The 15781-nt window shown below is 44.0% G+C and overlaps 1 protein-coding gene across 5 annotated transcripts in view; it reads right to left on the reverse strand.

Moving 5' to 3' along the window:
* LOC146785765 (phospholipid scramblase 1-like) overlaps window positions 1–15781 on the reverse strand; it is a 935365-nt gene that overhangs the window by 624436 nt on the left and 295148 nt on the right. For all 5 annotated transcript variants that reach the window (XM_085633613.1, XM_085633616.1, XM_085633615.1 and 2 more), the window contains one exon: window positions 10467–10497. In XM_085633613.1, the coding sequence (XP_085489739.1) occupies window positions 10467–10497 (31 nt within the window). The remainder of the gene's footprint in view (window positions 1–10466; window positions 10498–15781) is intronic.

Consider the following 15781-nt stretch of genomic DNA (forward strand, 5'->3'; position numbering starts at 1 on the left):
AAACATATTTCATGTACATTCGTGGATCGACATCTCATAACATTGCATGATTATGTGATTCATCACCAACCATAACTGTGTTCCAACATTGCAAAGTTGTCTACAAGTCACCCTTGTTGTGTCTTGTCGACTAATGTTCAGGGATTTCTCCACCACTCCTGTGGCATGCAAATTATAGAGAATCCGGGACACCCTGATTACTACAACACCCCTATTGTTACGACCTCAAAACTAATTGCGGACAGGATTCCCAAAGCTAATAAGGTTTTAACGTCACTACATACTCTTAAAGAAAAGTCACAAATTCTCTTTTAAACCAAGAGTGTTGCCTTTATTCCAATCACAGTGGGTAGGAAGACAACCAATGAGACCTCAGACCAAACTACACCGGGAAGAGTCTCACAAAGACTGCAGCATACTGTTAATCACATACCTTGAAACCACTTGCGACTGATATACCTTCCCTAAATACACAGCATAAACCGAAAACGGCTCATTACAATGATGCAAGAAAAACAAGAAGCAATTGTTTTTCAGGCACAAAATGACGATCGTTAGTAATAAAGTCGTTAGTTCCTACCGAAAAGGGTTGCCTGTAGCTGGTATATCTTTCCTAAAAAAACAGCATAAACCAAGAAAGACTTATTAGGATTTACAACTAACGATTGTCATTTGTGTCTGAAAAACGATTGCTTCTTGTTTTTCTTGCATTATTGTACAGAGTCCTTTTCGGTTTATGCTGTGTTTTTAGGGAAGGTATAGCGGTCACAAGAGGTTAGGGTCACAGAGTGCTGGTGTACATCTGGGCTATGGCAAATGAATGCTTGATCAATAATCCAATTATTATTTGTTCTTGGATTATGAGCACTGCTCTTTTGCCATAGATCAATAACTAACTGCACATGTGGTAGTGCAAGAATTGGAGGATTTTGATTTGTGCATTGTAATAGGGGTCAATCAGAAACACACACTTTTTGTATCATTGTATTTCATAAAATGAAAGCCCTTTGAATGGGTCACTATAATCAGTACCACTGAAATAAATACACAATTTGGGAGAATTGGAAAGTAAACGCATAAAGAGTAGATACCTTTATTTTGTCAAAACTTCATTGCAGGCTGATGAAGGAAAGGTGTTCCAATATTTCAATAGGTAGAGGGAGATTAACAAAACAAAATAATTGGCAATAGGAGAGAATAAAATCTACACCTCTGATTGTAAATTGAATAGAAGTGACTCTATTAAGCACTGCTGAGTGCAAGGCAAAGCGCTAATATTCATTTGTCAAGAAATTGCCAGTTTATTTTTAGCATCCTAGTGCTCTATATCTGGGTAATAGAAAATGGACACACCACTAAGCTTACGCATTAGTTATGCATCATTTAGTCCTTAGTAAGTTTTAGTAAACATATCTGTGTTAACCCAAGCTGGCTTTCCAGAACATCAAAGCTTTCAATATCAAAGCTTTCAGTTTGATAGATTACACTATTAATCATTGCCTGGTGCAAGGCAAAGAACTAATATTCATTTATCAAAAAATGTCAAGATTTTTGGTCATTACCAGTGCTCGGTACCGGGTAATAGCAAACTTGCACATCACTAACACTGCACATAAGACATTAATCATTTAGTCCTTAGTAAGTAGTAACAAACAAACACATCCATGTTAAACATGTTGACTTTAGAAAATATCAAGGCTTTCAATATAACAGAGTTCAGTCTCCAAATTGCACTGTTCCTGTTAAATGTCATGTGCCTCATTTACAAGGCCCCTGCACCACCGGATTGCCACTTTTTGCGACGCTCAAGTGGCGCTGTGTACTGCTCCATTTTTTTTTTATTTATTTAATTTTAAAAGTTTTACATAGCGCTAGCAAGACCCGAGGCTATCAGAGTGCTTTACATCAGTAAATGTTTACATCAAGGTAACAAGACAGCAACTCAGTAAACGTTTAACATCAAGGTAACTAGATAAACCAACTCAGGTAGGTCAGATCAAATCAAATCAGTGGTTGAGTAGAGGAGAGGAGAAGTTGCCGAGAGAGGTCTAAGGAGAGCTGAAGGTGGAGATGTTGTCTTGTTGGGTGGTTACTGATCCACTAGTTGAGATGCCAGTTGATTAACTGTCATTTGAAGCATGAGAAGGAGGGGTTGGTCCTGTTAGGTACTGTTATGGAGTTCCAGATTTTAGGGGCTTTGCTTGAAAAATAGCAAGCCAGAGTTGTTTCTGTGTAGGCTTTGGGTGGGAGGAGAAACATGGTTTTCAAGCTTCTGCGGTTTCTTGACTGCCCTACCCTTTTGAGCTTAGAGGCTAGGTAGGTTGGTTTACCAGTATGTAGGGCTTCGTGGGTAAGACAGGCTGTTTTAAAGCTGCTGCGAGCTTCAATCGAGAGCCATCTCAGATCTTTCAGGGCTTAGGAGATGCATCATTTATTTTTATTCCTGTGACCATTCGGGCTGCTGCGTTGAGAGTGGTTCTGATGGGCACAAGGTGGGATTTGGCAGAGCCTGTGAGGGTGGCATTCCCATAGTCTAATTTCGACAGCACCAGCGCTTGAGTGGCAGATATGAGATCTTTTTGCGGTAGGTAGAGTCTGATTTTGTTCAGACGTTTCAGGTTGTAGAAGGCGCCCATCGCATTGTACTTAATATAATCTTTCATGGTCAGTTTGTAGTACAGAGTGTTACCTAGAGATTTGACAGAGTCAGCTAGTCAGAGAGAGCAGCTGAGATCGTCAATGGAGTTTATCCATTCTAGCATCTGGGTGGGCTTCTCTGTATTTGATATGAGTAGAATTTCTGTCTTGTCTTGAATTTCCATGTAGATCTGTGTGTCATATATTTTTAAATGGAAGGGGATTTTAGCTTGGTTGAGGATGGCTGTGAGAGGTTCAATGTACATATTAAATAGTCTGGGTGAGAGGGCAGAGCTTTTGGGGACCCCCCAGGCAATCGCTGTCATATCTGAGGTCTGATTATGTATTTTTATTTTTTTAGCTCAATATTTAGAAAGGATGCAAACCAGCGTAGAAACACACCATTCACACCAATTCTTTTTTTGGGGGAATCCAAAAAGAGCTTGTGGTCAACTGTGTCAAAGGCCGCCAATAGGTCAAGGAAAATGAGTAGGAAGCATTTGTCTGTATCCAGGGACTTGTGTAAGTCATCTATTGTTTTCCGAATGGCTGTGTCCATACTGCATCCTTTTCTGCTGCTCGATAGGTGGAGGTCCAGGAGATATTTGTTTTTGATGTGTTGGTCAAGCTGTGTGAGAACGCATCTCTCTACATTTTCAGCTAGGAAGAGAGGATTGGAAACTGGTCTGAAATTATTGAGGTCCTTCGGATCTGCTCCTGGTTTTTTGATTCTTGGTGTGACTTGACCGAGTTTGAGACAGTCTGGCATCACTCCAGTTTTCAGAGAGCAGTTTATTATCTTAATCCAGAGGGGTGTCAGGGCATGGTTGAGTTTTTTTGCCAGGGAGGCTGGAAGTGGGTCCTCAAAGTGGGAGGAGGGTCTGGACGTATCCAATAGAGAAGTTATGTCTTCCTCTGGAAGTGGATTGAAAATATTCCAGCTTCTCTGGTTTGTGTGGGACCCCGGAGCTGAATGCTCTTGATGTAGTCCTGAGGGTGGATCATTGCTGAGGAGGGCGTGGAGTGAGAAGGGGGATTATTGCATGTACCTCTGGGAGAGGGGTCCCCGCTGGGGCATGTTGCAATTGAGGGGGAGCTCTTTCTTCGTGACTTTATCACTGAAGAAGGAAACACATTTTTCAGATCATTCTTTGGTTATATGAGGATTTTTATGGCTGGTTTGGAGGTTTGTTGATTGATGATGTTAAAGAACTCTTTTGGGCAGTTTTTAACCTTAGCTAGAGCTTTGCAGAATATGGAAGGCTTTTTCATTCATTTTGTGTTTTTGTAGCTTCTGCATTCTCGCCAGTGCTAGTATAGGTGGTCTGTGGGTGAATTTGTTGGCCACAGTCTTTTAGCTGCTCTGAGCTGTCTTCTTTCACTGTTGAGGTCTTTGTTGAACCAGGATCTCAAGGGAGTGTTCCTCACCTTTTTCAGTTTTAGAGGTGCTACTTGCTCCAGGATGGAAGACATTGTTGAGTTGTAGTGGGTGGTGAGTTCAGGTATTGAGAGGTTGTCTGATGAGGGGGGTAGTTGAGACAAAAGAATTTCATTACCGATCTTGTGGTGGAACTTGTAAGATATTTCTCTTTAATTGTAGGCCTTTTTTACGTATGAGTTGGGAGGGGAGCTGGCTTGTTGATGTGAAATAAGATGAGGTCGTGATCCGACAAGTCGACAGGGAGGATGTTGTTAATGGTTAGTATATCTTCCTGAGCTATGATGGAGTCCCGGGTTACGTCTTTAACATGGGTGCTACCTGTGTAATGCTGGGAGAGGCAGTTACTGAGTAAAAGGTCATTGAGTGATTGAAATAAGGTTTTGCTTTAATCATTCCATTGAAGGGTGAGGTCACCTAGGATGATGTTGTGGGAATGTAAGTATGAGCAGAGTGCAATCAAATCTGCTAGGCATTTGACAAAGTATAGTGTGTTACCCGGTGGGTGGTAGAGGAGGTAACAGTTCATTGTTATGTTGCCTTTTATCGTAGAGCTGAAATGTTTGAATTATTGTAGGAGAAAGTATCTGTTTCGCTCATGTTGATGCTGTTTTTATGGATAATGGGGATGCCTCCACTGCTGTGGTGCTTCCTGTCTTTCCTGATGATCGAGACTCCTGGTGGAACTAGCATGTCTATGATCGATAGGAGTAATCATTTAGCCATGTTTCTGTAATGAATGCAACATCACTGTTGTGATTATAGATTGTTTCTGCTTTTCTGTTGAATGTCTGGTTGCCAATCTGCAGTTTATGAGCATGTATTTGGTCTCTCTAAGGTTAATCAGATTTTCGGGGGAGGAGGTCAGTGGGATATTGATGAGGTGTGCTGATAGTCTGGTCATTGATATTGGTGTGAGGTTTCTTCCTAATCCTGTGATAACCTGGGTTTTTGAGGCGGGATTGTGCATATTATATGCTGGGCTGTAGGATTTAGTAAGATCTGCTGCTTGCTCAGTGTCATCATGGAGGTTGCTCTTGCACCCCACTCCACACCACAGAGATCCCCAAGCACCCACTACCGCCACCCGCAAGCAACCATGCCACCTCTCGGAGGAAGAAACCCTAGCTCTCGCCCTCTCCTATAACTCCACACATGCCACCCCAAGTCCGCCAGACCTCACTGAAGAGGTGACTACAACTCTGCCCAATTACTCTTTGCCCTCTAGACATGAGAGCCGACATGCCATCCGCACGGTCTCTATCAACGCCAACAGATCGGCCACCCTCCGCAGCAGAAGTGTGGTCAAGAGCAACCTAGCGCCTGTACACTTGTCCACCCTGACTCCTGACACTCCCCCTGATTCCTCTCTGTCTGGCCTCTTAATCAACTGCAGATCGGCGTTTAAGCACGTTGTTGACATTGCTGCACTTATCCTGAACAAAAACTTTGACTTAGCAATTCTAACAGAATCATGGCTCAACGATTCTTCATCACCTTGCCTGGCCCTCTTAGTCCCTCCCGGCTATAACATTGCCAGGCTGGACAGGCACTCTAGCAAGAAAGGAGGAGGCATCGTCTGCATCTACCGTTCGAACCTCAGTGTCACAGAACTTCTGGCGGATTTCACTGACTCTTGCGAATACCTCGCACTCTCCATTTGTTGCAACTTCACCCTATTGTGCAATTTACACATCACTTATCATCCCCCTGGCACGAACGACTCCTTCACTGACCATCTCATGGAACTCATTACTGCTAAGTTCTCCTCTAATTCTAAAGATATCTTATTGGGTGATTTCAACCTGCATTGGAATGACCCCAAGGACCCTCATGTCAATGCCATCAAAGACCTCCTGACCGATCAAGCCCTGAACCAAGCCTGTTCACTCCCAACACACTCGAAAGGGGCCATCCTCGACTGGATCATCTCTAAGGAATCAACAGTCAAGCTTATCTCCATAGATCCCTGCGACTGGTCTGACCACCATGCCATTGCATTCCTACTACCTGGCACCCACAAGATAAGGGCACCGCAACCAGTGATTCCTAAAAGCTGGATTAGAGACACTAGGAACCTGGACCACAATGAACTGAAGGCTCGCTGCAAAATCTGATCTCCCCCCCCTCTCATTTCTCAACAGTGAATGACCTAAATAATCACTACTCTGCAACTATCTCGAACATTATGGATGACCTAGCCCCACTAAAGCTAAAAAGAACCCAATCCAAAGACAGGAACCCCTGGTTCACTGAATCCCTCAACAATGAGAGGAGATGCGTCCGCAATCCGAAAGAATCTTCCTGGCCTGCCCCCTCCTCCTGCGATGCCCCCACAGACTTCACCTGAAAATCAAGCACTCTGGACTGACTTCAACCTCTATGATGAAGACTCCGTCTCTAAAATCCTATCATCCCTAAACCCGAATAACCATTTCAACGACCCGCTCCCCTCCAACTGCCTAGTGGCCGTCATCCAATCCATTATTCCTAGCTGGACTGCAATAATTGCTCCAGCAGGGTTCCATTCCTGACTCTCTGAAAGCCGGCCAAGTCGTCTCCATTTTGAAAAAGCTGTTGCTGGATCCAGCCATCCCAGACAACTTCAGACCTATCTCCAACATCCCCCTCTTAGCCAAAGTGTTGGAGAAGTGTGTACAACAGCAACTAAGTCAGCACATCAACAACTTCCACTTTCTCGATGACTTCCAATCTGGATTCAGACCCGGGCACAGTACTGAAACGACCATGCTCCACATCGTCGACGATGTCCTCCAAGCCCTAGACCAAGGGAAAACATGCCTTCTAATCCTCCTAGATCTATCCTCGGCCTTTGACACAGTCAACCACGAAAAACTAATCGAACATCTCAAACACAGGATGGGTTTGGATGGCCCTGTACTAGAATGGTCAACGGCAACCTATCTGCTCCCTCTCCGGTCAAGGTCAGAGTCCCTCAAGGATCAACCCTGTCCCCCGCCCTCTTCAACCTTTACCTTGAACCACTTGCCGAAGTGCTACGCACTGCGAATATCTCCTACCATATGTATGCTGACGACTCTCAGCTCTACATCTAAGCCTCTTCTCTCGAGGAGATTCTCTCCCTGAATGAGGCCCTGAAATCAACCGTCCATTGGCTCACCTCCAATCAACTTAAACTCAACACTAAGAAAACAGAATTTCTCCAAAATTTCCCCTCCAAAAACCAATCCCGAGATGCAGATATGGATCAAGGCTATCACAGCCTTAGACTGCCCACTGACTCTCGTGGACTTAGCAAAATCACTGGGAATAACCCTTGACTGCAATTTGAACATGCAAGACTACATCAACTCGATGGCCAATTCAGCCAGATTCCACTTGAGCTACCTCAGGAAACTGAAACCCTTCCTTGACACTGCCGACCTAAAAAGAGCAGTCCAAGCACTAGGGCCCGATTCACAAAATTAACTTAAGACAAAATCCTAAACTTACTACTTTTGGTATTCACACAATGCACTTACTACTTTTGGTATTCACAGAATGCACTTACTACTTTTGGTATTCACAGAATGGATTTACGACTACTAACTTTACGTCCGCACTCGGGCCGGAAATTCCGGCCCGGAGGCGGGGCTTCCGGCCCGGAGGCGGAGCTTCCGGCCTGGAGGTGGAGATTTGGGCCATGGCTAAATCTCCGCCACCGGCCGGAATCCCCACCTCCAGCTGGAAGCTCCGCCTCGGGGCTGGAAGCTCCGCCTCCGGGCCGGAAGCTCCGCCTCCGGGCCGGAAGCTCCGGCTCGAGTGCGGACGTAAAGTTAGTAGTCGTAAATCCATTCTGTGAATACCAAAAGTAGTAAGTGCATTCTGTGAATACCAAAAGTAGTAAGTGCATTCTGTGAATACCAAAAAAGTAAGTTCAGGATTTAAGTTAACATATCTAATCATATTGAGAGGGCAGTTTATTCATCAGAACGATTGAGGTGGCAGCGATTGGCTCTGATTTATTACTATTGTGAATTTACTGTGCACAAATCCCACAGCCCAAATTGACAATAGAGGTTTTGTGTCTAAATCCTTCCTCGTTGCTTTAATAATACAATCCACTGTGATGCACCAGACTGAAACTATAAAAGGTGCAGGCACTGCTCCCAGATACTCTAAATGCACGCTCTAAGCAGATGATTTCCTGTCACCTTTTTTAAAAAACAGGACATCAATGTATAACTTTATGACTCTGATTGGCCCCTTCTCGTCCCATTCAGGATATAATATTATGTGTGATATGGGTGGTATTCCACCTTTATTCAAAGATTCCACAAGATCAGTGAGCCTTTTGCAACAGTAAAAACAAAAGTACTTGCCCACACTGAGAAACTGAGGATTAGTGGGAATGACATCTGACAATCTATTACGCATCATTACTAAATCAGTCAATGACTTTTCTAGATGGTCCACCATGAGCTGCCCTTATAGGGTAGAGTTTGTCTTGTTTAAATAGTGGTGGTGCCTACATCTTACTATATACTGAACATGCTTCCGGGATCCTTGAATATGGGCAGGCAAAACACCCAGGGTCAGATCAGCTAGGCTACATGCTACCAAAATCCGAGGAGAACCTCCACTACAAAACATGGGACTGTATCTCCTAGCACTCAATGGACATACTTGGCTTCTGAATATCAAGATCCTCCAATGTGGATGATAATTGAGCGCTAATTGAGCGCTCAGAATTTGGCAGGCATAGTGGTTTAGTTTACTGTGACAATCCCCCTTGAAATGTGTGTCTCTCTCTTTGAGGATCTGAGAAATGATACACCCCAGGACCTCAGTGCACTGGAGATTGAACGTTTGTAAATATATTCACACCATAGCATCTCAGTGCAATATTTCAGGTTTCATAATTAGGGGCATTACTTTTAACTGCCACCGTTGGTCTTCACATGGGATCAACACAATGGATGGACAGTTTCTGGATGGGCTACTGAACACATTTAATGAATTTCACACTGAATTACATTTTCTGCTAACTCAGAGAAGGGATTTAGGCAGTTGACACATTGCATTAAGGAAGAACTTTGCCCTCATATCTTCATGAAATTAGTTTCTCTAGTGCACTCCTACATAATGTAATATAGCAAGAACAAAAGAATGATGTTGGGGATATACAATACAATGATTTGTGAACTTTGCACAACACCTGTGTACAGAGTAACAAAGTAGTATTAGCAACTACTATCACTCAATTGAAATAAAGCAGAATGGATATATTTATTAGGTGGACAAGCAAAAGAATTGAAGGAGGCCATACTTAAATTTGCTTTCTTCAATACCTTTCAGAGATGTTAGTGGGTGTTTGCCATACTATAGAATGCAAAAGGCTCTTGGAGATGCAATGCCTGAGGTCTGATGTGGTATACATACTTTAGTCCTGTGGCAGTCTCATATATTACTGCCAAGAAGTATGGGGTACATTGACCTCTACCACTGACTGCATGTTCTGCCCATTTGCAAACAAGTTCTTCTCTAGACCACTTCAGACATAGATAACACCTCTTCACACTGGCAAAGATTGATTGCCATGGCATTACCCACAGCAAAAATATGTACTCTTAGACATTGGCTACCTGATATGATACTTACCCCCAATGAGAGCTGTGCTAGCTTCACATGAACACATTACTTGTTATAACTGGAAGAGCCAGGTTTTAAGAGTCTTCCTAAATTGGAGAAGTTTGGGGATAAGTCACAAATCAGGTGGGAGAATGTTGCAGTTCATCACTGCAAGATGGTTAAAAGAGTGTCCCCTACTTTCACTCAATAAATGCAATGTGACGTGATCAGGGCATGATTAGCTGATCTTAACGCCTTCATAAGCTGATATCGAATAATTCTGCTTCTTAAGTAGAATGAAACTGATTTTGAATAATTGATGTCCTTTGAGGTAACATTCGATAGTAGCATTGTAAGAAATTAGATGTCTATCTCAGAAGTGGACTTGTGAAATAATCTAATGACAACTGGGAATATATATTAGCAGTGATTTTTGCTGCCACACAACAGCACTGACATCCACAAAATGAAATTGACCCAAATAACGCACCACTACAGAATGCTATGCGGTGCTATACAGCACCTCACAGAAAAATCAACCCCACTTCAGAGGTTTATTTAATCTGACCCTAGACTCCCCTGCACAAATTACATCATTCATTAAACAAAATAGTAAACTGTGAAAAACAATCTTATATTTAACTTTCTCTAAAGAGCATCTGTTCTGCCCACCGGAAGTCATGAGAGCAATTCAGAGATCACAGCACCATATTTGTCCTGAGAAACACATACACTTTAAAATAAAATACCAGACAATTTGTTTCTGAAGAACTCATTGGAAATATAATGTTGTGCTTACCTTTGTCTTGCTTTATTAATATAGACTCCATCTGTAGTGAGAGACAGCAAAAAACATGTACAGTATAGGTGACCATAACATGATTGTGATAACATTTTATATGCAGTTGCTGTCTTCATTTTGTGTAACTTTCTATGAAACATGCACCGATGTCCCAGCATTCAATTATTAATTTGACCCATGTGATTCTCTCCCTGTTTCAGGCAGTTTTATTTCCTCCTATGGTGATGTTTGCACGCCCTCGTGTCAGGGATTTCTACACAAACTAATTTGGCACACCATGGCACTACCTGCTAACATGCTGAAATATAATAGGAAATATGTTTTTCCTTTCAGAACATTTTTCAACGATCGTTTTTATTTCTCAGACTGTAATAAATTCTAGGACTTTAATCAAAGCATCACTCTCTAAACGGCATGAGTCTCTAACAAACATGCTTCTGCCGCCAAAGAGAAGGTTCAATGCCAAGAACATTATGGTTCTCATTGCCAGCTCCCTATTAACTCAAAAGGTATAAACTGGGGCCAGATTTATTGATTCAATGAATTATTAAGGTGACATGCAGGGCCGGGTTTAGGGCAGTGCGACTGGTGTGGCCGCACTGGGCGTATACCTGGAGGGGGGCATTGACCTAAGGGGGCGCGCTGTGTTGAGCAATAACATACGATTTAAAGGCACCTGCTGCAGAGTTCCTTGTGCATCCAGCTTTCAGGCAGAAATAAAAATGTCAAGATAACTCTTGTGATTAATATTCCTGCTGGAGAAAGAGAAATTGAGTTTTGTCTAGTGGCAGCTTTGACTCTAATCTACAAAAAATACTCCAATGAACCAGCATGTGGCCAGTAGAACAGATATCTAACTGTAAAAAAAAGGGGGGAAGTATCTAGTGTAAGGATACACCTAACTCAACCTGAACGGGAGGAAGGAAAACACTTAGCAGTGTCATGCTTCATCATCTGGTCACCCCGATGCCTACAAGTTGTTAAAAAATCTTTAAAAATGGATCACTCGGAGTGTTATGGTCCTATGACCCTAGTGCCAACATGTTTCAGTCCTGGTCCCGGTCCTCGGTTTGTGGACCGGGACCAAATAGGTTTGAGAGGCTGGGTGGGACCTTAAACTTAGACCACCCAAATTAGCCTACTGGTCCTATGCGAAGCAGTGGCGTAATGAAAGTTGAAGGGGCCCCCCTGCAAGGTACACAGAGGGGCCCCGCTCTGGATTTAATCCGGAGCTCTCCGGTGTGAGTACAGTGCTGAGGGGGCCCCCTGCAACTCGGGCCCCCCCGCACTGCAGGGGATGTGGGGGCCTGTGCTACGCCCCTGATGCGAAGCATATTGCCTCCCCAACGAGGATGGAGGATCACACGTAACGGATAAATTATCTGTTACATTCACATGAGGAGTAGCTACTCTGCCCTCGCTCTACTGACAGGATAGGGACTCCCATCTCTATACTCCCAGGGGGGATAACCTTTGCCCTGAAGAAAGTCCAGGACCTACACGGCCAACCCAGGACCGAAACATGTTGGCACTAGGGTAATAGGACCATAAAACTCCTAGTGACCCGTTTTAAAAGATTTTTTAACAACCATAACAGACCCAAGAATAAAGGCAAACCAGGGGTCTGCCTGAGGTTTTGTAATCTTTAATCCCCCTGGTCTTCACTTATCATAAGAGCTCCCAACACTGTGGTTGAGCCCACCCCAACTTGTAAGCGACGGGGTGACCCGATGATGAAGCATGACACCACTAGGGTGTGTGAGGGTAATTAAACAAAAAGTGTTTTCATTCCTCCCGTTCAGGTTGAGTTAGGTGTATCCTTACACTAGATGCTTGCCCCCTTTTTTACAGTTAGACATCTGTTCTAATGACCACATGCTGGTTCATTGAAGTATTTTTTGCAGATTAATGTCTGGGAGGTCATACTCTGACATAGGATCCTCTCAACCCTTCAGGTACTGGGAAGTTTCCCCATAGCCTTTTTGTATACACACAGCTTTGACTCGCCATAAAGTAGCGCAGAGGGTTAATATGCCTACTGCAAAGAATAGATCTGAATTTTTTGGGGATAGCTGAGTGGATTAATGAAACCAGCCTTTACCAGCCTTTACCAGCATCTTAAAACAAATTAAATGTATGTGACAGAGGGGCTATGGAGAGATGAGGGGCACTTTTGTTGGGTGGCAGTGGAGGAATCCGAGGTGGAGGTCATGGGGCAAAAAACCTTATTGCACCGGGCACCACCAGTGCTAAAGCCAGCCCTAGTTACATGTGAGGTTGACTGGAATGGTGATATAACCTACCAAATCCAGGGGCTTATTTTCAAGCCCCTTGCACTACTGGTGCGTCACTTTTTATGACACTCCAGAGGCACAGAGTGCAGACCCATATCTGCAAGGCCACACAAAGCCACTTTGCGTGGCTTTTCATTACCTCATAGATATGATGTAAGGCAACGAAGCACAAGTCACTGAGTTGCCTTACACTGCGTAGCAGTGGGTTTTTCCACAGACTACCCATGGGTTTTGAGATATTCCCAGATTTTCAAGAATCTGTAAACCTGGGAATGTGTCAAAACTGTGCGCCTTTCCTGGGGAGGCGTAACAAGGTAAATATCTTTATTTCACCTCGTTTTTTCCCTCTTTCCATGTGTACTGCATTCTGCAGCACATATAGAAAGAGGAAAAAGACTCCATGGATTATTTTTGCACAGGAAGGTGTACCTTCCCGTACAAAAACAATCCTGCCAACAACGCAGACACCGTTGTACCATGGTGCAAGGCTGCCTGCTTTGGCACTAAGCACTAAATTGTGTGCAGGCAGTAAGGACAGGAATTCACAGTATCTTATAAATACAGTGCATTCCTGCCCTTTCAAATTGGCATCGGACAGCACAGCAAAAAGACTAGCAGTGCTGCCCTACACCAATTCATTGTAAAAGAGGCCCCCAGTCCACTGCGTGCTTCACGGCTGATTCTTCAGGGACTTTAATGCAGAGATTTACCATTTGGGTGGTGAACATCTGACAATGCCAGTATGGGTTTGGGGTGTTGGGTGGGAGTGAGCATGATCTTTTAGTGGTGGTAGGTGGCAGGACTCAGTAGGGAGAATAGTCTCCTTCCCCTGTCGTGATGGAGGGGGGGTGGGGACAGGACTATCCTCTGCCCACTGCCCCTGTCCATCTGCATTTGTGCTTTTATGAGGTGCAGATTCACACCAAGGTTAAACAAGTTGGACGCTCTCATTTCAAGAGCAGTATCATCGGCCCACTCGTAATTGCTGGGAGTCCCCTGGGAATACCTCACTTCTCAACTCGCAAGGAGGGCCCATGTAATTTACAAGAAACTGTGATGTAATCGCTGGAAATTTTAAGTGGATTAAAACCTCTAAAATAAAAGGAAATAGTAAACAAAAATCCTTATTCCTTTAAAACTAAGGGCTTTAATGCTGGGGGAGACATTCCCCATTTCCCAATTAGTTATCCAGAGTAGCTTGCTGTGTCTTATTTGCATTATTATTTTCATGACACTGTAAAGCAGGTGTCATATTTCATCAGTTGTGCTGAGAGCAAAACTTATCAGCACCATCATGTGCTGAGTCCTATGCATCACTTGAGTGCAGCAGTATGCGGCATGGAGGGGTCATCAACTGGTTTGAGGTGCAGTTAGTCCTCGTGCATTAAGCTGTACTCAGTGTATGGCTTTTTCATGGCAAAAACATGGAAGCAGTGTCATCCTATAAATACTATGGGGCAGATTTATGAGGTTTTGCCGTAGGGAAGCGCAGCAGGCCTTCCTGCTGCGCTTCCCTACGGCAAAAGAAAAGGGCAGGGATGCGCCGTATCTATGAAATGTGGCGTATTCCTGTCCTTTTCCCCTGCGCTGGCGCACAATGGGCTGCCTGCGCCAACGCAGACACATCTGCTCCATGGTGCAAGGGTGCCTGCGTTGCGGAGATGAATATTTTTGTACAGGAAGGGAAACCTTTCTGTACAAAAATAATCACAAGAGGTTTTTCCTCTTTGTATGGGTGCTGCAGAATGCAGCACACATAGAAAAAGGAAAAACGAGGAGAAATAAAGATATTTCTCCCCGTTGCGCCTCCCTTACGCCTCCCCTGGGGAGGCGGAAGCTTTTGGCGCTGCCTCAGATTTACGATTTCTCGTAAATCTGGGGCAGTGTCAAAAGGCCATGGATGTTGCTGGGAACGCCCCCAGCAACACCCATTGCACGCCCCTTTAACGCAGAACACTGCGTTAAAGGGACTGTTATTTATGAGGCAGCATTAAGCCAAAAAAAGTGGCTCAGTGCTGCCTGATAAATATCACGCAGGCTTCTGCGCCACGGAACGTCACAAAAAGTGACGTTCCGATGGCGCAACGGGCCTCATAAATCTGCCCCTATAGATTTCATGGATTCTAAGGAAACTTTTTCAAAACAGAAAGAAGTGGTTAGGGCAAAAGCCCTGTCACTGGAGGCTGCACTAATGAGGCTCGCGAGACAGCAATTCGGCCCAAGCCTAACCCTGCTCCTAACATAATGAAAACGAAGATCACAAATCATCTATTACATGATCATGATATTATGCTGGGGACCAACTTTAACATACTGAACAAAATAACAACCAGAGTCTTCAAGCAAGTATGGCACCTGCTTAGATCTTCATCGCTAGCCAGGTAAGGCTTGAGTTTGGGCTATTAGATCATCGAGGCGTTGGGGTCGGCACATTCATCAAGCTGTGTTACGACTGTGAAATGCCCGGGAAGGTAGTCTGGAGGCCAGGCTGTGGCAAGAATTATCAACCAGCCAAATCGGCCGAAAACACCAACGCCACCTTAAACATTCTCTGAAACCACTTGATGTAGTAGAATACTGGAGAATAAACGCACCCCAGCAGGCCCTAAAATATTTTATCAAAAGAAGTGTTCGACTCTGGTCCTTTCACTCAGATAGGGTACAATTTTCCAAAAGAAAACACGCCTGGACAGTTATCTCTGAATTCAAACCAGGGGCAGAGGCACCCTATCTATCAAGCACTTATACACTTTCATGGAAGAAAAAATGTATGGCACTGAAGATGTGTGAATGGCCCTTCTTAAGACACTTACCATAATGGCTCCGGTTAATAGCTAACACCAAGTGCAGTGGGTGCGGCTACTGCTCGGAATCAATTGAGCATGTGGTCTGTGTATGTTCTGCACTGCTTAACGACAGAAAGATCCTGTTGCAGGGCGATTGGAACAAACACGGAGTTTGATTGTGCCGACAAGCCATCGTAGCTGCTATGAAGCCAGAAAACACGATGCTCAACAT

This window comes from Triturus cristatus, chromosome 11 (assembly GCF_964204655.1).
Source record: "Triturus cristatus chromosome 11, aTriCri1.1, whole genome shotgun sequence".
NCBI lineage: Eukaryota > Metazoa > Chordata > Amphibia > Caudata > Salamandridae > Triturus > Triturus cristatus.